This window comes from Gossypium hirsutum, chromosome A13 (assembly GCF_007990345.1).
Source record: "Gossypium hirsutum isolate 1008001.06 chromosome A13, Gossypium_hirsutum_v2.1, whole genome shotgun sequence".
Classification (NCBI taxonomy): domain Eukaryota; kingdom Viridiplantae; phylum Streptophyta; class Magnoliopsida; order Malvales; family Malvaceae; genus Gossypium; species Gossypium hirsutum.
Window position 1 is genome coordinate 1,014,330 of NC_053436.1, and position 17,975 is coordinate 1,032,304.

The 17,975-nt window shown below is 33.7% G+C and overlaps 1 protein-coding gene across 1 annotated transcript; it reads left to right on the top strand.

The window, feature by feature from the left end:
* Positions 1-5,785: 5,785 nt before the first annotated feature.
* LOC107933301 (pentatricopeptide repeat-containing protein At5g04810, chloroplastic) lies at positions 5,786-14,725 on the top strand. Its single transcript, XM_016865475.2, has 10 exons — positions 5,786-6,762; positions 7,109-7,236; positions 7,691-7,831; positions 9,131-9,217; positions 9,919-10,072; positions 11,487-11,546; positions 12,211-12,639; positions 13,100-13,395; positions 13,538-13,667; positions 14,113-14,725. The coding sequence occupies exons 1-10, from the start codon at positions 5,878-5,880 to the stop codon at positions 14,635-14,637; spliced, it is 2,835 nt and encodes a 944-aa protein (XP_016720964.1). The 5' UTR covers positions 5,786-5,877; the 3' UTR covers positions 14,638-14,725.
* The last annotated feature ends 3,250 nt before the right edge of the window (positions 14,726-17,975 follow it).

Consider the following 17,975-nt stretch of genomic DNA (forward strand, 5'->3'; position numbering starts at 1 on the left):
TTCAACTTTTGCATTTTATGCAATTTAGTCCTTTCCCTAATTAAACACATAATCGATAACATTTTCGTATCAAAATTTTCACATGACATTTCTACTATATTATGGACCATATAATAAAATAAAAATAAATTTTATTTTCGGCTCGGATTTCCTAAACCACTGTTCCGATTTCAACGAAAATGGGCTGTGACATGTGGAGCCTAACTCAGTGAGAAGTATCTATTATCTTTAACACTTACAACAAGTGATCATAATCTATCATACACTCTGTGATAATTTTCCTCACCTTTCTTCCTTGAAGACTAGATACTCTAACCATTAAATTCACCAATTGTGAATTCAGTAAGTAAAAGCACAATGCAAAGAGTTTAATATTAATATGCACTCATGTAATAAGGTTCCTCACTTAGAACAAATTAAGTGTTCAATTCTCTTCGTACATAAACCTATACAATTTCTCTCAATTATATAAAGTTTATTAAGGTTTGCTTACATAAAAAGATCTATCACAATCCCTATAAAACAACCACTATACAAGCTGAATACAAAATAATAATAAATGAGATAAGTAAGGATTCTGGCGGCAACGTCTTTACTGAGTCAATCTAATCCAACTTTCTTGATTTAAGGGATTAGATATGGGTAATCTTATTCAATCCAATCACCAATATAAGATCCCCAAGTAATATGGTCTTCCATAATAGGCTAGATATCATCCATATACTCAGCATAACCCAAATAATCAGTTCAATAAATTGCCAATACCTTAAATATGAAAATTTTCTCTATATATATTTGGTGAGTAACGGAGTAGGCACTCCCTTTAACACCAAATTGCCAGTTTCATATTTTTCAAAAATCTTCCCATTTGGTAATTTGTTGAACAAAACATACACAAAACATGAAACTATAACATCAAGTAACTTTAGCTCCTCATTAGTATACTCCCATTAACTCAATAAACTTAACTTAAGAAATAATTAAGTAAATTAATCATCAATACTTAGTTGGCTTTGCATCAATAACCAACCAACCATAATTATAACTAAGATAATCTAGTAATGAGATAATGCATCAAAGTAAATGAAATTCATAAATAGAATCAGTTCTTCAGCAATTCAGAATTAGTTCACCAATCAATTCACCAATAGTATCATCATCAAAAGGATTAAGTAGTAGTAGAAGCAAATAAACTGAAAATCCAAACATTGAAAACTTCCTCTCTCAATGCAACAACATAATTTTCCTAACAAAATCTCTCCCTTTTGGTAGTCCTTCTATTAAGAATAGCTTCCAGCATCATCAATCATTCTTTCTTTTCTCCCCCTTTTTGGTCAACAAAATGCCAAACTAATCTTCACCATGTAAGGCAAGTAGATATTGCATCAAAGCCTTGTGTTTATCAATTAACTTCCTTACAACTTTTAGTTTTGGCTTCAGCTTGCAGTTTGCTACAATGTCTTTGATAAAATTTAATTGAGGCACAAAGATCAACAATAGCTCTAACCCTTTTGCCCTTAGGAATGGTGCTTGCAGAAGTGGGCGCTTACTGGGTTTAAGATACTTCCTCTTGCCTAGCATTATCATAATAAAGTTATTTCCCCTCAACAGTAAACTAAACAAACAACTTATCTCCCCCTTAATGGTAGTTTCTTAGCATCATTTCTCCTCCTCAACAACAATACCATATCCTGACAGTGACAATTTAGGACCTTCCTTATCATGATAAGACTAAATTCATATCATTCTCCACGTACAAATATTTTATGATGCAATTTACTGTCTTTGGCATAAACATTTTGTAGCAAAATAGCATAAAGTTCCATAACCACTATTTCCAAGATGTAATTCTATGCTATGATCAACAAAACTAATCTCTTTTACAAAACTTTTTTTAAGTATAATGACATACCTATTGAAACTAGTAACATCAAAGATGACTTTGTTCTTCATTTTCAACATTATGCTTAAGCAGGGCTTGAAGTAGTGGGCATTCCCTTAGTGATCACACCATCAAAATCTAAGGCATTAGATTTGTCTTCAATCTTAGCTTGAGTGATACGATTTTCTTCGATATTCTTTGACTCAAACTGAGAGATGTATCATGTTAAATGAACCATGTTTCTATAAATTTGTCTAGGTTTGCCCCTTATCTTGATTCCATCATGAACATCACTAATTATGTCAGCGATTGAATAATTCTTGCCAACTCTTGTTGAAGGTTAAAGTGGCTCATCATTATCAAACTAATCATTGATCTCATCAATAACTAGAACAACTTGACTTTCTGGTCCTAATTGTTCTTTAAGCTTAGCAGAGTCAATGAGAACAGACACTCCATCAGGCATCAAATCTAGAGTCTTTTCTTTATCATCATCTTTGCACATTTCATGGGCTCCAGCATCATCAACGACCACTTTGATTGACTCCATGACCTTCTGAAAACATTTTGTCAATCTCCTATGCCAGAGATGGTTATTTCGCTTATAAGTACCCAGCCTATTAGCAAACATGTATCAATGTCTTGTGTCAGAGATCGTTATTTCGCTTATAAATACCCATCCTAAGCCTTAAGAGAATTTTTTCATCCATCTGCCACCTTTATGCTATATATATAGTCTTTTTTTCTTCTCTCTCAACAACTTTTAGCATCTCACCACCATGTGAACTATCGTCTTTCTCTTTTTACCTCTTTTGTTCATCAACAATATTAAAAAATTAATTAAATAGATATCATTTGCTTGCATAATTTGAAAAAAAAGGTTAATATTTCTAATTTAAAAATAAAACATAGTAAAAATTATGCTTACTTTTTTATGTAAGCTTACAAATTTCATTTTCTTGCATTGAATTAAGTGTTTTGTTAATTTTTAATTAAAATTTGAATACAATATAAAATTAAAATTAGGTAGTAATTGTATTTTACTTGCACACAAAGATTTGATCATTTTGGTAATTATTATCTAATTAAATGGTTGATATATAATAAATATACTTATATTATAAGTTAGGTTAAATTTACCATTAGTTCATGTAATTTAATTTAATCTTTAGTCTTATATTTTTTAGTTTTAAAATTTTAGTCTTGACCAAACAGTAATTGTTAAATTCATTAAGTTAAAGTTTTATTATTTTCAAATTTTGATGCGGCAAATATATTACTATGTATGTAATGCTATATTAGCTTATTATTTCCACATATTACTCACAAAGAATGTTAAATATGAATTTAACTATTATCACTTGCGTCAAGACTAAAATTTCGAAATAAAAAGAAGGACTAAAAATGATTTAATTGGATAACATGAACTAAAGCTAAAAATTTAGGGGTAGTATAAGACCAATAGCAAGATTTAACTAAACCGATTTAACTGCTACTTTTTAGCTAGGACGAAAATTTCAAATTTCAAAAAGCATAGGACTAAAATTAACCAATTTGAAAAGTACAGGGAACTAAATTGACCAGATTAAAGCATAATGACTAAATCCACAACTTAATGTAGGGTATAGGGACCAATAGCAGAATTTAACCTATAAATTAATACTAATATATTTGAGCCTACAAAAAACTAGCCCAATAGAGGTACGTAAAGGGCACCTCTCCTAGAGCCTTGAAGGGTTCACGGAGGGAAAGCTTCTTAGTTGGTCAAGATACAACCTACAAGGCTTACAAAATTAGTGTCACTATAGTGAGGAATATTAATTATATAAATAACTTGAGTGTGGGGGGACTCGAACCAACAACTTAAATGACATAAGGCACTTATCTACTAGTAGGGTACCACTTGGCTAAGTGAGACGCTCCCCTTCATGAACCCTTCAAGACTTTTGACGGAGGCAAGAGACAAAACCCTAATACCAACCATACTCTTGTTTGAGCTTCTTGAATATAGGCTATTTGTTAAGAGAGTTAAACAAAACACCAGTTATATTTGTTCCTAAAGGACAACAAATTCAATCGTTTATAGATTTTCGGTCAATCACTTTATTTAATGTTGATTACAAGATATGTGCCAAAGTACTGATTAACTATCTAAAATCAATTATGCAACATTTACTAACATTGTGCCGAAACACTTTTATTCAACAGAAGAAAAAAGGGAAAGGGATATGAGGTGCACTCAAAATCAATATGTATAAGCCATGTTGTTGGCTATCCTGCATGAAACGAGGTTTAGTGACCGATGGAGACAGCTTATGATGCAGTTAGTATGGTGACATATCAAATTTTAATAAATGGATTCTGACCGAGCCCATGTATCTGAAATGGGCCGGGATTGATACTGGGCGATTCTTTATCACCGTACTTATTTTAGCTATGTCAAAACGTACTTTCACTACTACCCATAAAGGCATAAGATGAATAAAAGATATAGGGGGTTAGCATTGTATAGAATGGACCCCAATATCGTATATGCTATTTGCTGATGATTGTTATTTGTTCTTCAATGCTTCGGTGCTTTCTTGTCTCACAATTAAATCTCTGTTACGTACTTTCTGTGTACTCTCTGATTTGTCAATTAACAATGTTAAGTCTGAACTAGTTTTTTAGTCCTTTTGGGCAGGTGAGGACGAAGCGATGAATGTATAGGAGTAAATTAGACTCAAGAGTCTCGAGAAATATTTGGGAATATTGATGGATTATCTTAATAACAAAAAATCATTTTTCCAACCTTTGTTAGAAAAGATGCAGAGCAAGCTAGCTTCATGGAAAGCATTATGCCTCTCTCAAGGTGCTAGGTATACACTGATCCGATCAGTTTTATCTTCTATACCAATATACACTTTGTCATGCTTCAGGGCCTCCAAGTTTATAGTAGAGAGGGCATATCACATCTTACAAAAGTTGACTGATTCCTAGATATGGAAGAGTTTGTTGTGAGGAAGGGATATATGTAAAAAGTGCCTTGATTTCCAAATCGAGAAAGGTGAGCATGTAATGGTTAGTGGTAATAATTTCCTCCTGCATCATCCTCCCAATACCCAACTGCAATTACAGCTGTGGCTATTCAGATTTATTCATCCTATACACAAGTTATGTAATCATGATCTTATCATTCAGAGACTTGGGGAGAGTTGGTGGGAAGCACTACGTTTTTCACTTCTAAATGGTGACGATAAATTTGTTTGGATGTTTCACACAAAGGGTGAATTCCAAGATCGTAGTGCATATGCTTTACTTTGCAATGAATTTGAGTGTAGCAATAATCATTATCGTTCAACCTTTCCTTGGAAAGAACTATGGAAGATGAATCCTTGGAAACAAGAAACATTGGATCATTTGTTTCTGACATGTTCCTATGTGAGGGCCGTGTGGTTTGGATGTCCATAAGTTTTCAAACATATAGAGTATAAGGACAATGCATGATCCCATGCCTAGAAGATTGGATACAATCCATCCATTGGAAGAGTGAGAACAACCAATTCATCTATACTACTCAAGCCGTAGTCCTCTGGGTTATTTGGAAAAATCAGAATCCTGCAACCATTATACAAGAAATTAAGAGAAATCTTATTGTCACCTGGAGAACATTGGCAGGAGATTCCAAGTTACCTTGCAGGCCCTCTTTACTATTGTATGTGCAGGGATCTCTCTCGAAAATGGACTAAGATTCTCTTGAATCCAACGATGATTGACTGGAAGCTACAGTACAGATATGTTATAGTAGGCCCTCTTTACCATTTTTCGGACTGATGGTCAGGTCGAGTCTGAACCAATTCAAACATCACCAGGCCCAAGATAAACTATAAAGGGTGTTGGACAAAATATAATGAAAAGAGTGGATCGATTAAATTTTACCCGCCCTGGTTTGTGTGGGTAGTTTAGTTATAAAGTTACCAAAAGAAAATTTCAGAACTCGACAGAATGTGGTGGTAATGGATAGCCTTGTGTCACTCCCCACCTCACACTGTCACTCACCTCTTTTCACCTCAAAGCCCCACTCTTCCTCCGCCACCACCACCACCTCCACCTCCGTTTCCTTCTCCCTTCCACCACCACCTCAACCTCCCGAACCTAATATCCGCCGCCCCAAGTCCATCAATCCCTCCCCCAAACCCAAAATCTCTTCCAATCCCCTCAAAAACTTCTCCACTACTACTCCTACTCCTACTACTACCAATAACAATTTTTCTCATGTCCCTTCTCCTGGTGAAACTACAAGAACCACTCAATCTCTTGTCTCCAAACTTCGCCTCTCTAGCAAACTCTTCCCGCCTCCTCCACCTCCGCCTCTTCTACATGATACCCGAAAGGCAACTCAAATTTCTGAACCCGAAGCTCCGTCGCCAGAACTTGAAAAGCCTGAAAATTTCCGCCAACATGGGAAGATTTTCATTGGGAATCTTCCCAGTTGGATTAAGAAACATGAGGTGGCTGAATTCTTCCGGCAGTTCGGTCCAATAAAAGACGTTATTGTGATCAAAGCCCACAATGAGATACACAGAAATGCGGGTTTTGGGTTTGTGATATATGGAGGTCCGCCTCCAGTAGCTGAGAAGTCGGCTTTGAAGGCGGTGGAGTTTGATGGGGTTGAGTTTCGTGGGAGAGTCCTGACGGTGAAGTTGGATGATGGGACAAGGTTGAAGGGAAAAGCAGAGGAGAGGGCTAGATGGGTTGAGGGGTATCAAGGTCAAGACTTGAGTAATAAGTCTAAGTGGCATCAAGAGAGAGAAGGGTCCCGGAGGTTGTTTCGTAAGGTTTTGGATTCCGAGCCGGAGAATTGGCAGAAAGTAGTTTTTGCTTTTGAGAGGATTGACAAGGTGATTTGCTTCTTCATTATATCAACATTGTATATACTTGTTCATAATATTGAAAAACAGTTATATGTTTCAGTGTAAGAAAATACCATCTGCTAGCAGGCTTCAATGTCGAGAAACTTAGATATGCATATGCTTCTCTTATATTCTCTTATGTCCATATCTTTGAGAGCCATGAAACTTCTGACTATGGCAATTCTGTCTGTTAGCCAACTTCCATTTCTTAAGGAAGTCTAAATTCCTTGGAATATTTTAAACAACTTAAGCTTCTCCAAGGTTCTAATTTCAAGGAAATTTAATTTCATTTGTACAGAATTTACTTGTTTCTTGTCCTTTTCATTTTTCTTAGCCTTCTAGACGAGAGTTTGGATTGATGGTGAACTATTATGCAAGACGAGGGGACATGCACCGTGCTCGCGAAACATTTGAGAGGATGCGATCAAGGGGAATAGAGCCAACCTCACATGTCTATACAAAGTATGTATTTTCTATATATTATCCTTGCCTTAGTTTCACATGTTCTTATGCGAGCTGGCTTGATTTTGGGTTTCTGAGCATCTTAGCAAATGACTTTTATGTTCTTCTGATAGGCATCTATAGTTTAGGGTTGCTAATATTATTGGGCTTAAATCATGTTAAATTCATTGATTGTTTTCAGAAGATCCATAGAGAAGAGCCAAGCTGCTTTATCTTCAATCTTATAAAGGCCTTCCCCATATCTAGAAATTGTTAGTTGCTTCATTGTTAATGCCTCTGAGATGGTTCTATTGCTTATCTTTCGTCTTCTTCTTCTTCTTCTTTTTTTCTCAACAGTATTTCTATACTTCATAGAAGTTTACCTTTATCTTTGTATGATTGATTTCCAGTAGTTTTTAGGGTAAAGTTTATACATTGTTCTTTGTCAGATATTAAGATAGTTTATGTCGTGCAGCCTTGTTCACGCATATGCAGTTGGCAGAGACATGGAAGAAGCCTTATCTTGTGTTAGAAAAATGAAGGAAGAGGGCATTGAAATAACCCTTGTGACATACAGTATACTTGTCAGAGGATTTGCCAAAATTGGCAATTCTGAGTAAGTAAACCTCACAGGTTCTTCCTTTTCCAATACATTTGTTCCTTGTTTTTCTCCTTTTTCTCTTTTGAGTGTTTGGCTCTTCAGTTAATTTTTTTGACACATAGTGCCTGCTTTGTTAGGACCTTAGTCTTTAACTGTTTTTTGGAATGTTGCTGAAATTCAATGTGTTTTTTCAGGTCATAGGACTTTCTTGGCTCCATGAAACTGTAAATAATGGAATATGGTTGGGGCTACACAGGATATTAGTTTCAATTATTGGGAATGGTCATTTTTATTAATTTACAGTGGGTGCAATATCCAAGTTATTACATTTGAATGTAACTTTGATATTTTTCTTTATCAAGATTTAATTACTCAGTCTGATAATGCAACTGTCAAACATTTTATAAAAATATATCTAATATGTTAAAATTTAGATAAAGGGTAAAATATATTAAATTCCTGAAAAACCATTGCTGACTCGTCTAAGGGTCTAATTATTTGTGGATTTTGAGGTGGGTTAATCATAGTCATGTTCCAAGATTTCTGTAGCAATATGTTATTTTTTCTGTTTGGATTGTTCAGAACCTTTTCTAGTATTCCATTGAAAATATGTGTCACATTAACGATTTCTCAGGCTACATCAACTTTTATGCATTTAGTATTATTTTTTGGAAGTTGATAGAAATCTAACAAAAAGTTACCAGTTTTATGATGGGGGTGGGGGACAGCCAAAGGATAATGTAGTGCCTATGCATGTCTTTTGCTATGACCAGTACTGACTCAATCTATAGCCTCTAAGATATCACTTAATTTTCTCTGACGTATGTATAATATATTTGACAACATTGAATATCATTAGGAGTGCTCTCATGATTCAAAAGTCTTTTGGTGTAAAATGAAAATGCAAAACTGATAATTTCTTTGGAGGTTATTTCTGATTTGATAAGTGTTAAGTGGTGTCATCCCACATCTATTAAGTCTTTTGATTTTTTTGAACTCTTTACTTATTACCAAATGGTTTTAAATTGGATGCTTATCACTAAGGGACCAAGAGGATGCAAAATTTTCCTAAGTGCATGCCTGGTTCAATGCTCTCATGTGTTTGAATGGACTTATCTGGTTAAAGTACTATGTTTCTTGAGCATCTTGCTTTTGCTTTTTTTCAAAAAAATAATTTTTGTTTGCAAAATTGTGGTAGACTAGTTAAAGTTTGTTTGTTGAATTTTATGGCCATTATGGGGCTATGAAATGGTCAATGACCAAAATGGGTAAGTTTGCTTCATCTTGAACTAATATCCTGGGTCATTTTGGAAGAGCTGCAGATTATTGGTTTGAGGAGGCGAAAGAGAGACATACACCTCTGAATGCAATCATTTATGGAAATATTGTTTATGCTCATTGGTAAGTAGTAAAAGTTTGGCTTCTATCATACAATATTTTTATTCTTCTGTATTTTGTGTTTTTTCCTTTGCAATTTTTGGGCCATTTTCTTTTTGTGCATAGGTCAACGAAGATAAATTTGAGACTTATAGTGGATTCACTTAGTGTGTGTTTATGTTAATACATCTTCAGCTATGTTCTTGTTTTTTTTTTTTAATCATGTTCTAATTAGTGGGTTTTGCTAAAATGTCCAAGTGATCTCATGTGGACTGATGCAATATCTCATAGATATTGTTGATATAATGTATATTTGGAGATTCGTCTGCTGTGGAGTTGTTTTATTGCTGCAATTCCAGAACTCAATGTTAGTTAACCTTTAACATTTTCAAACTCTTTTCTATTCAAACCACTTCTTGTGAGTTAAGTCTTAGTGAAACATGTTCATTATGCAAGGTGTTAGTTGCCAATGTGTATAGACGTACAGATGAATTTATGTTTATAGGTGTTAGTTCTTCTAGGATAATCCTTTTAATAGCTTTTTAAGATATGAATTTATGTTGTTATATTAAAGTAGTATCTTTCCCAAGGTAGCTATCATGTTTCTACAGTTGGCTATCTCTGTACTTTCGCCATTCTGTTTGTCTAAGCTTCTTATTTTTGTTGTTATAATTATCTTCATTATAGGCTAATTTTTTGCTTCCATATTTTGCTTTCATTTGCAGTCAAACATGCAACATGGAGCGAGCTGAAGCATTGGTTAGAGAAATGGAAGAAGAAGGTATAGATGCCCCTATTGACATTTATCATACCATGATGGATGGCTATACAATGATTGGCAATGAAGAAAAATGCTTGATCGTGTTTGAAAGACTTAAGGTAAAATCTCATTTCATTTATTCTTGTAAAATTTTCTATACACATGGAATTTAGAAGTTATCAGAACCAAATAGATATAAATTTGCGTTCATAGACCATGTCTTAATCTAGTCTCTATGTATCCCCTGAAGGAAAAGAAAGAGTCACTGCCCTTTTGATAGTTTGGCTTTTTTATTTTGGTAGTTCTTTTACCAATGAATGGTCGAGCTTTCTGATTTTTCCTTGTATTAAGCCGGTAGTACCCTGACATCCCTCATCACTCTGAGGTGTATGATCTGTGCATTTTGGAAAAGGTTAACAATTGACTAATATAGGATAAAACTCAAAAGGACAATGCTTTGGCATCTGAAAAGCTAACTTTGTATGTAGATATTTATGATTGTGGCTGTAAATGCTTTAATCTTTTCTCCTTTCACCTTTAACTTAGGCAGTGTAGAATGCTGTTTTTATAGACCAACCTTCTCTTTCCATGATTTTGCTTTTGTTTTCTTCTCTCCTTAGTCATGAAGCTCAACCTTTTGAAAAGATCTGGAGTTCATAACTTCTCTCTCGTTTTTTTTTTTTTGGAATATGGTTATGTTTATTTCTTCTCATTCATCTCTTTTACACATAAACCGCCTTTTGCATAACTAAGAATATCATATTATAAAATTCACCTCTTGAATTTTTAAAATAAAAGTAACTAAAACATGTTAATACTTATAAAGATTAAATCTTGAACTTTTTGGTCCAGGAATCCTAGAAAAGATGAAGTGGATATTGTGTTATCTATTGCTAGAAATTGATCAAATTGGAGATCAGCATTTGAAAATGAAACCATGTAATTGTTTTTAAATATCTATTTTCTAGTCAGTCTGTTATTGTACAAGTAAAATTGATGTTAGAATAGAAAATTTTTGCTGGTTGAGGGATGAATCAAGAAAAATATTTAAGTTGTTACCTCAAATAATGCAATTTACTCTCTTTTTTGTCCCCTTGTCATTCATGGATTCTCCATTTCCAGGTTTGGACTGGACATCACCATGTATCCTATATATCAATCACATTTGAGCATCACACCACTCTCTCATTCTGCCACTTTCAACCAAACACATAGTATTGCTCTCCCTATCACAAACACACAATATTCCTCAATCATTTCAATTATCTTTGATTTACATATAATTCTAAATTACGTTGTTATTTTTCACTTCTCAAACATATTTTACCTTTGAAAATTCGACTTCCAAAGATTTACTCTCTTAGTATGTGACTGAACGGAGACAGTCTTAATTACTAAACGGGTTCTTATTGGTTGAAGGGTGTAAATTCTTCATAGAAAGGGCTAGTTCAATGTAATATTTCCATGGAACATGTTATACCAACTATACTTATCTTTTTCTTTATGTTAACTTTTTCTAGAAATTTGCTGCAGGAATGTGGATTTACTCCCTCAATCATCAGCTATGGATGTCTTATTAATCTTTACGCTAAGGCAAGGATTTTTAATTTTTACTTAATGATTCTTTTCCTTTGTATGCACTCCCCCAAACCCCCCTTGTATGGTGTATTCCTCTTCTTTCTGTGTGTGTGTTTTGGGGAGTGTTGAAGTTCAGTGAATCCCTTTGTTGAATTGAAGCATTTTATCCTAGTTTGCCTGTCCTTTCCCTAGAAAGTAGTCAAGTATATGTTCAACTAGTTTTCTTTGTAGTCTCTGGAAAAATCTGTAGCCCCTTCATGCCTTGTCCCTGTTCGTCTGTGCCAGTTAAATTCTAAAGAAATTAGATGGGATTAGTACTACAAATGAATTAGGAGCTTGTGATCTTTTCTAAGGAGGCAAACTGAATTTGAACTAAAATATAGACTTGTTTCTTATGAAACATAACTCAAGTATGCTGGTCAAGAGCATAAGCCGACCCTTTAAATTGCATCTTTGCTATTTTCACTTCAAAAATATTCTTGTTAATATGTCTCTGCTATTTTCTAAATAGTTTCTGTTAATTAAAATATTCTCTGCTACTTTCACTTCTAAAGGTTTCAATTTTTTCCCTGAAATTGCATCTCTATTATTGTGGAAAAATGCTTAAAGACATTATTGTGAAATACTCCTGTTAATATGTCTCTGAATTAATTGTCTTCTCTATGTATTTTGTTTCCAGATTGGAAAAGTCTCCAAAGCTTTAGAAGTTAGCAAAATGATGGAATGTGCTAGTATAAAGCATAACATGAAGACTTATTCCATGTTGATCAATGGATATTTGAAACTAAAAGACTGGGCCAATGCTTTTGCAATTTTTGAGGATCTGGTCAAAGATGGTTTGAAGCCTGATGTAGTACTATATAATAATATCATCCAGGCCTTTTGTGGGATGGGTAACATGGATCGTGCTATTCATACTGTCAAGGAAATGCAGAAGGAGAGGCATCGACCTACTACACGTACATTTATGCCCATTATACATGGTTTTGCAAGAGCTGGGGAAATGAGAAGAGCCTTGGAAGTTTTTGATATGATGAGGAGGAGTGGTTGCATTCCAACTGTACACACTTTCAACGCTTTGATTCTTGGCCTTACTGAGAAACGTCAGGTATAATGATATATAAGATACTGAGGTAGTTAAATCCTAGATTTTTCATGTGCACTGGCAAGGCTAGAGGGACGCTTATATCACGAATTTTTGTCACATTAGTCGAGTATTAATTTTTTATAAAATAATTAATTCAAGTATTTCATCCCTGGGTATTTCATTTAGCCAATGGAGTAGCTGCATGCAGAACATCACCAGTTGGCTGGTAAATTGTTTCACATGGTAATGGAAGGAGAAGTTTTCGTACACATGAGGATTCATAGGTATTGGATTAGGCAATTTGGAGAGCCTTCTGCTATTCCATGAACCCTACTCTCCCACCCTCAAACCCCAAACTGGAGACTTCAAAATTGGAATTTCAAGTGATATCTATTGTGGCATTCAGTTTGAGACATCTCATCCTTCTTTTGACTAAGATCTATTGATATTGCTAACATAAGGTTTGAATTAATTTTTGTAGATGGAAAAAGCTGTTGAAATATTGGATGAGATGACACTGGCTGGCGTAACTCCAAATGAACACACATACACAACCATCATGCATGGCTATGCTTCATTGGGTGATACTGGAAAAGCCTTTGAGTATTTTTCAAAATTGAGAAATGAGGGCCTTGAGCTAGACGTCTATACATATGAAGCTCTTCTGAAAGCATGCTGCAAGTCTGGGAGGATGCAAAGTGCTCTAGCTGTCACAAAAGAGATGGCTGCTCAAAATATTCCGAGAAACACCTTTGTCTACAACATTCTAATCGATGGGTTTGGACTTTTACTAACTTCTGTCTCTCTAATTTACTAAAACACAGTCTTAGTATCCTCTTTTAGCCTGCTACTAGTCTTCACTTATTTTGGGTATCTATAATATGAAAAGACTTCCATCTTTTGTTTTCTTTTCTTTTAGATGGGCTAGGAGAGGTGATGTTTGGGAGGCTGCTGACTTGATGCAGCAAATGAAACAAGAAGGGGTTCAGCCTGATATCCATACTTACACATCTTTTATAAATGCGTGTTGTAAAGCTGGAGACATGCTGGTATGTATCTTGAGGGGATTTTACAAACTGTTGTTAGTTTTATAGTCCGAATAACACTTAGTGTGAGATTCCGTTGTCATTCCATTGCTTAGGTGTATTTACCCTAAAATGCTTTAATATATGGCTATTTTAGGATTTAATCCGGTCTTTTCGGATCAAGATGAGTTGTCTTAGATTTCTTTAGTTTTTCATCTCTTATCATCTCAAATAGCATACTTGACCATGAATTGGGTGGACTCGTGCCTTTGTAGGCTGTGGAAGTCAGAAGACTGTGAACTCGACTTTATTTGTGTTCAAGTGCATTCTCGCTAGATAGATTGCATGACCCTTGTTAATTTTATTTTTGGCATTATTTTCCCTAAAACGAGCCTTCGAGTGTTTCCTGTCCATTGATGTTAATATTCTTTCAGCAGTAAATTCTTACTCTGATATTTGTTTTTACCAGAGAGCAACAAAAACAATTCAAGAAATGGATGCTATTGGAATAAAGCCAAATGTTAAAACCTATACCACACTTATTCATGGATGGGCGCGTGCTTCTCTTCCGGAGAAGGCCTTGAAATGCTTTGAAGAGATGAAGCTGGCCGGTTTGAAACCAGACAAAGCCGTATATCATTGTTTGATGACATCACTTCTATCGAGGGCTACTGTTGCAGAGGCATATATTTACTCGGGAGTGTTGTCTGTTTGTCGAGAGATGATTGTGTCTGGTTTGACTGTCGATATGGGAACTGCAGTTCACTGGTCGAGGTGTTTACGAAAGATTGAGAGGTCAGGTGGAGAGCTTACAGAAGCTCTGCAGAAGACTTTCCCTCCTGATTGGAATTCATACCATACAATTGCTGCAAATTCTGATCCCGAAACAGATGATGAGCCCGAAAGTGATGACGAAGATAACGATGTATATCTTGATAATGTGACCGATGGTGACAATGATATTGATAACGAAGATTTGAACAGATTATGGTAATAAATCATGTTTTGCTACTATTAGTTTATGTATTGTCAGCCAGGTCATATGCCAATCCACTATTGTTCCTATCTTGAAAATTTTCTTAGCTCACATTTTGCCGAGAGAATTTTTTGTCATAAATTTTAGAAATGAAATCATGAATTAGAAAATGATAATTGTTCCCTCCATTGTATCTATCAAATGGTATTTTTGCTCTCATGCCCTTGGGCTATTATCCTTATAATGCCCCATCCTATTTCTAATCCAAACTTTTACTCCCGAGACATTTACTTCTCACATTTTGATTTTCTTGCAAAATAGTCTATACCTCAAAATTTTAGTTCTTATTCTAACCAATTAATGAATAATTTCTAATGTTTACACATTGATTACGAATTATAAAATCAAACGGATGCTCAATTCTCAGAAACCTCACTTTTAACTTCTCAAAACATTTCGGATTACCTATTCCAACGAATTATGACACCAAAAAATTCTGGGCTATTAAAACCTATCTGCCTAACTGTGAAATTCATCCTAAACCTTGTCATCCATGTATGCAAAGTATTTAAATATAAAGGAACCTCTGAAGATTAAACTCAGTTTCCTCTTGTTGGATGCATGTCCACTAGAAGGCCCATGAGCAATACGACATCTTCATGTTATTGTTGCTTTGCTGCATGGGAGATGAATCATATGGTTTTTGAGGTCTTTTATAGTTTAATCATGACACAAAAGTAACTTTCTCAATTTATCTAGTGTGATAAAAACTTATTTCTGTTAACTGAGGAATGATTCTTTCGTCAGGTAGATTTATTTTCATATTAATGTGACCTTAAGCCACAAGAGAATAATCTAATATTTCTATATTCTGAGCAATATGTCATTCTTCAGATCTCAATAAGCGAGTAACCATTAGGTATAATTAGAAATTAAAATTTAGAAATTCTTGGATAATTTATTTTTACTTTTATTTTTAATTAATTTGGGTAAAAAGTATAAAAATATCTTATCTTTAACTTATTATACACCCATTCAGAGTAAAAAGTATAAAAATATCTTATCTTCAACTTATTATACACCCATTCAGTTACATGTTTTTAACTTTTTTCCCTCCTAATGTATCTGAACTCTAGTCCTTTATATTTTAAATTTATTTCAAATGATCTCTTATTATTCCAATAAAATATGTTGTTAATAGTTAGACCCAATTTAACATTTACATTTTTTTTTGTAAAAATGCTAAATTAGTTAATCCTTAATCTCACCATTAAAAAATTCCCTTTAATGTTGGTGATAAGGTATAAATTATCATAAAAAATTTAACAAGAGTTTGGAAGGAAAGAGAAACTAGATATAGCAATATTTTACATACATAATTTACAGAACAACTTTCATATAAAAATTAAAATAAACCAAACATTATATATATAGTTTGGGGAATAACATTAAATTTCAACTTAAAACTTATAGAGCAATAATTCACTTAAATAGTTTGGAGAACAACACAAATTAAAATAAACTAAACATTTCTTGGTTTCTTAGGGGATAATAATGAATTACATAAAAAAAGGTGATCAAAGGTTTGACAATTGGCACACTTAAAGTTGATTTCACATGGCGTTACATTAAACAACGAAAACAACCCATCATAACAAGTGACAATTCCTCCAATGTTGTGTTGCTGAATTCAACTTCTTCATCAAAAGAATCTTGTTGATTCAGAAGCATGCATGACGTTACTTGAAGAATCTTAACAAAAAAAGAAAAAGGGTTAAAAACTGCTAAATTTGACATGAATAATCTACTATATAAAGAATACATAAATGAGGAATTTAAATTGGCTAATAGTTTAGCTCATTATGCTTTGCACTTTGATTAATGTTACATCAGTTCTTCATAGTGTCATTAGCACTAGAGATAAGAGAAGTATTGCTAGATCGAACATCCTCCATACAACTCTTTTGCTTAATTTCAGAGATTTCAGTGATTTCAGAAGCTTCAGAGGCCATTGATTAGAGTTAGAATTATGGACTCTTTCAACTTTGTTTACTTTCAATTTATAGAGAATTGGGTAGTGAAACGACATGGTTTTATAGAGAATAATAATAATAATAATAATAATAATAATAGTAGGTGTTATTAGGTACAAAAGCACAGGAAATTTTTATTCCACAAACTAGGTTAAGATTTTGACACATGTCATATTTATTCATTTTTAAATTTTTTTAAATACAATTTAAGTACACATGATAAAATCTCAACTCGGCTTGTGGAGTAAAAAATTTTCATTGGCAGTGTGTCAAATAATAATAATCAAATTTAGTTCAAAATTGAAAATTTCTCATAAAATGATTTTGAGAATTTTCAAGTAAAAGTAAATAAAAAGAAAACGAGTTTCATTAAAACAACTAAGGAATTTATATTAGATTATAACACACCGACTTCAACAAGCGAAAAAAATTAATGATTTTTTTAACAAACGTGAGAAAATTTAAGAAAAAAATGAGTTTGTATTTAATACACTATCAATATATAATTTGGGTGAATACTTATCACACTTCGGGTGCACTTTTTAATTCCACAAGACTACCAAACTGCCAAATAGATGCAGTCAACAAGAAGGCCGCAGTGCTGCTCAAGAATGTGGTTGACATGGTGGAATTCGACTTTGGCGAAATTGTCAAGCATACTGAAAAGGTCCATGGAAATGCTTACTACCATCTCCTTCCCTCGTTAAGTAGAACCCAAGGCTCATTAGAGACACTAAGCATATTGAGAGAACTATTGTTGAATTGAACTTCTCACCAAAATGGCTCGAGGGAAAACACACTACCACTGACCCCAAAATGCTACTTGATGAAATTGAGGAAGCAGAACATTGAGAATTAAACAACATTTATCATTTGAATATATTTTAATAATTGTAAATTAAATTATAATTATGATAATTTTAGACATACATAAATCTACAAACCAAAATTCAAACAAATTTTTTCTCTCTGATCTCTAACACTCACCATTAAATCAAATTGGATTTAGAGTATGTTCTTCTACTTGCCGATGAGTATTGATCCATCATACTGGTAGTCGAATCATTGTTTAGAACTCATTGGCGAAACTTTAAAAAGAAGATTTAACAATCCAGTGACTTAAATTAAAACTTCTAAATAGTTCAATGACTTAAACTTTATAAAATTAAGTAACCAAAACTAAAATTTACCTGTAGTTTAGCGACTAATGGTGTAATTTACTCCTTTTTAAAATAATTTTTCCTTTGATTTTTAATTGAATTAAGTAAAAAATAACAAAATATTTTATTAGTAACTTATTATACACCTATTCAGTTACATATT

Excerpts from the sequence above, each read along its gene's own strand:
- LOC107933301 (XM_016865475.2), top strand. The coding sequence starts at position 5,878 with ATGGATAGCCTTGTGTCACTCCCCACCTCACACTGTCACTCACCTCTT. Across the intron at positions 9,218-9,918 it reads AATATTGTTTATGCTCATTG|TCAAACATGCAACATGGAGC; the intron begins GTAAGTAGTAAA and ends TTTCATTTGCAG. Across the intron at positions 13,668-14,112 it reads GTAAAGCTGGAGACATGCTG|AGAGCAACAAAAACAATTCA; the intron begins GTATGTATCTTG and ends TGTTTTTACCAG.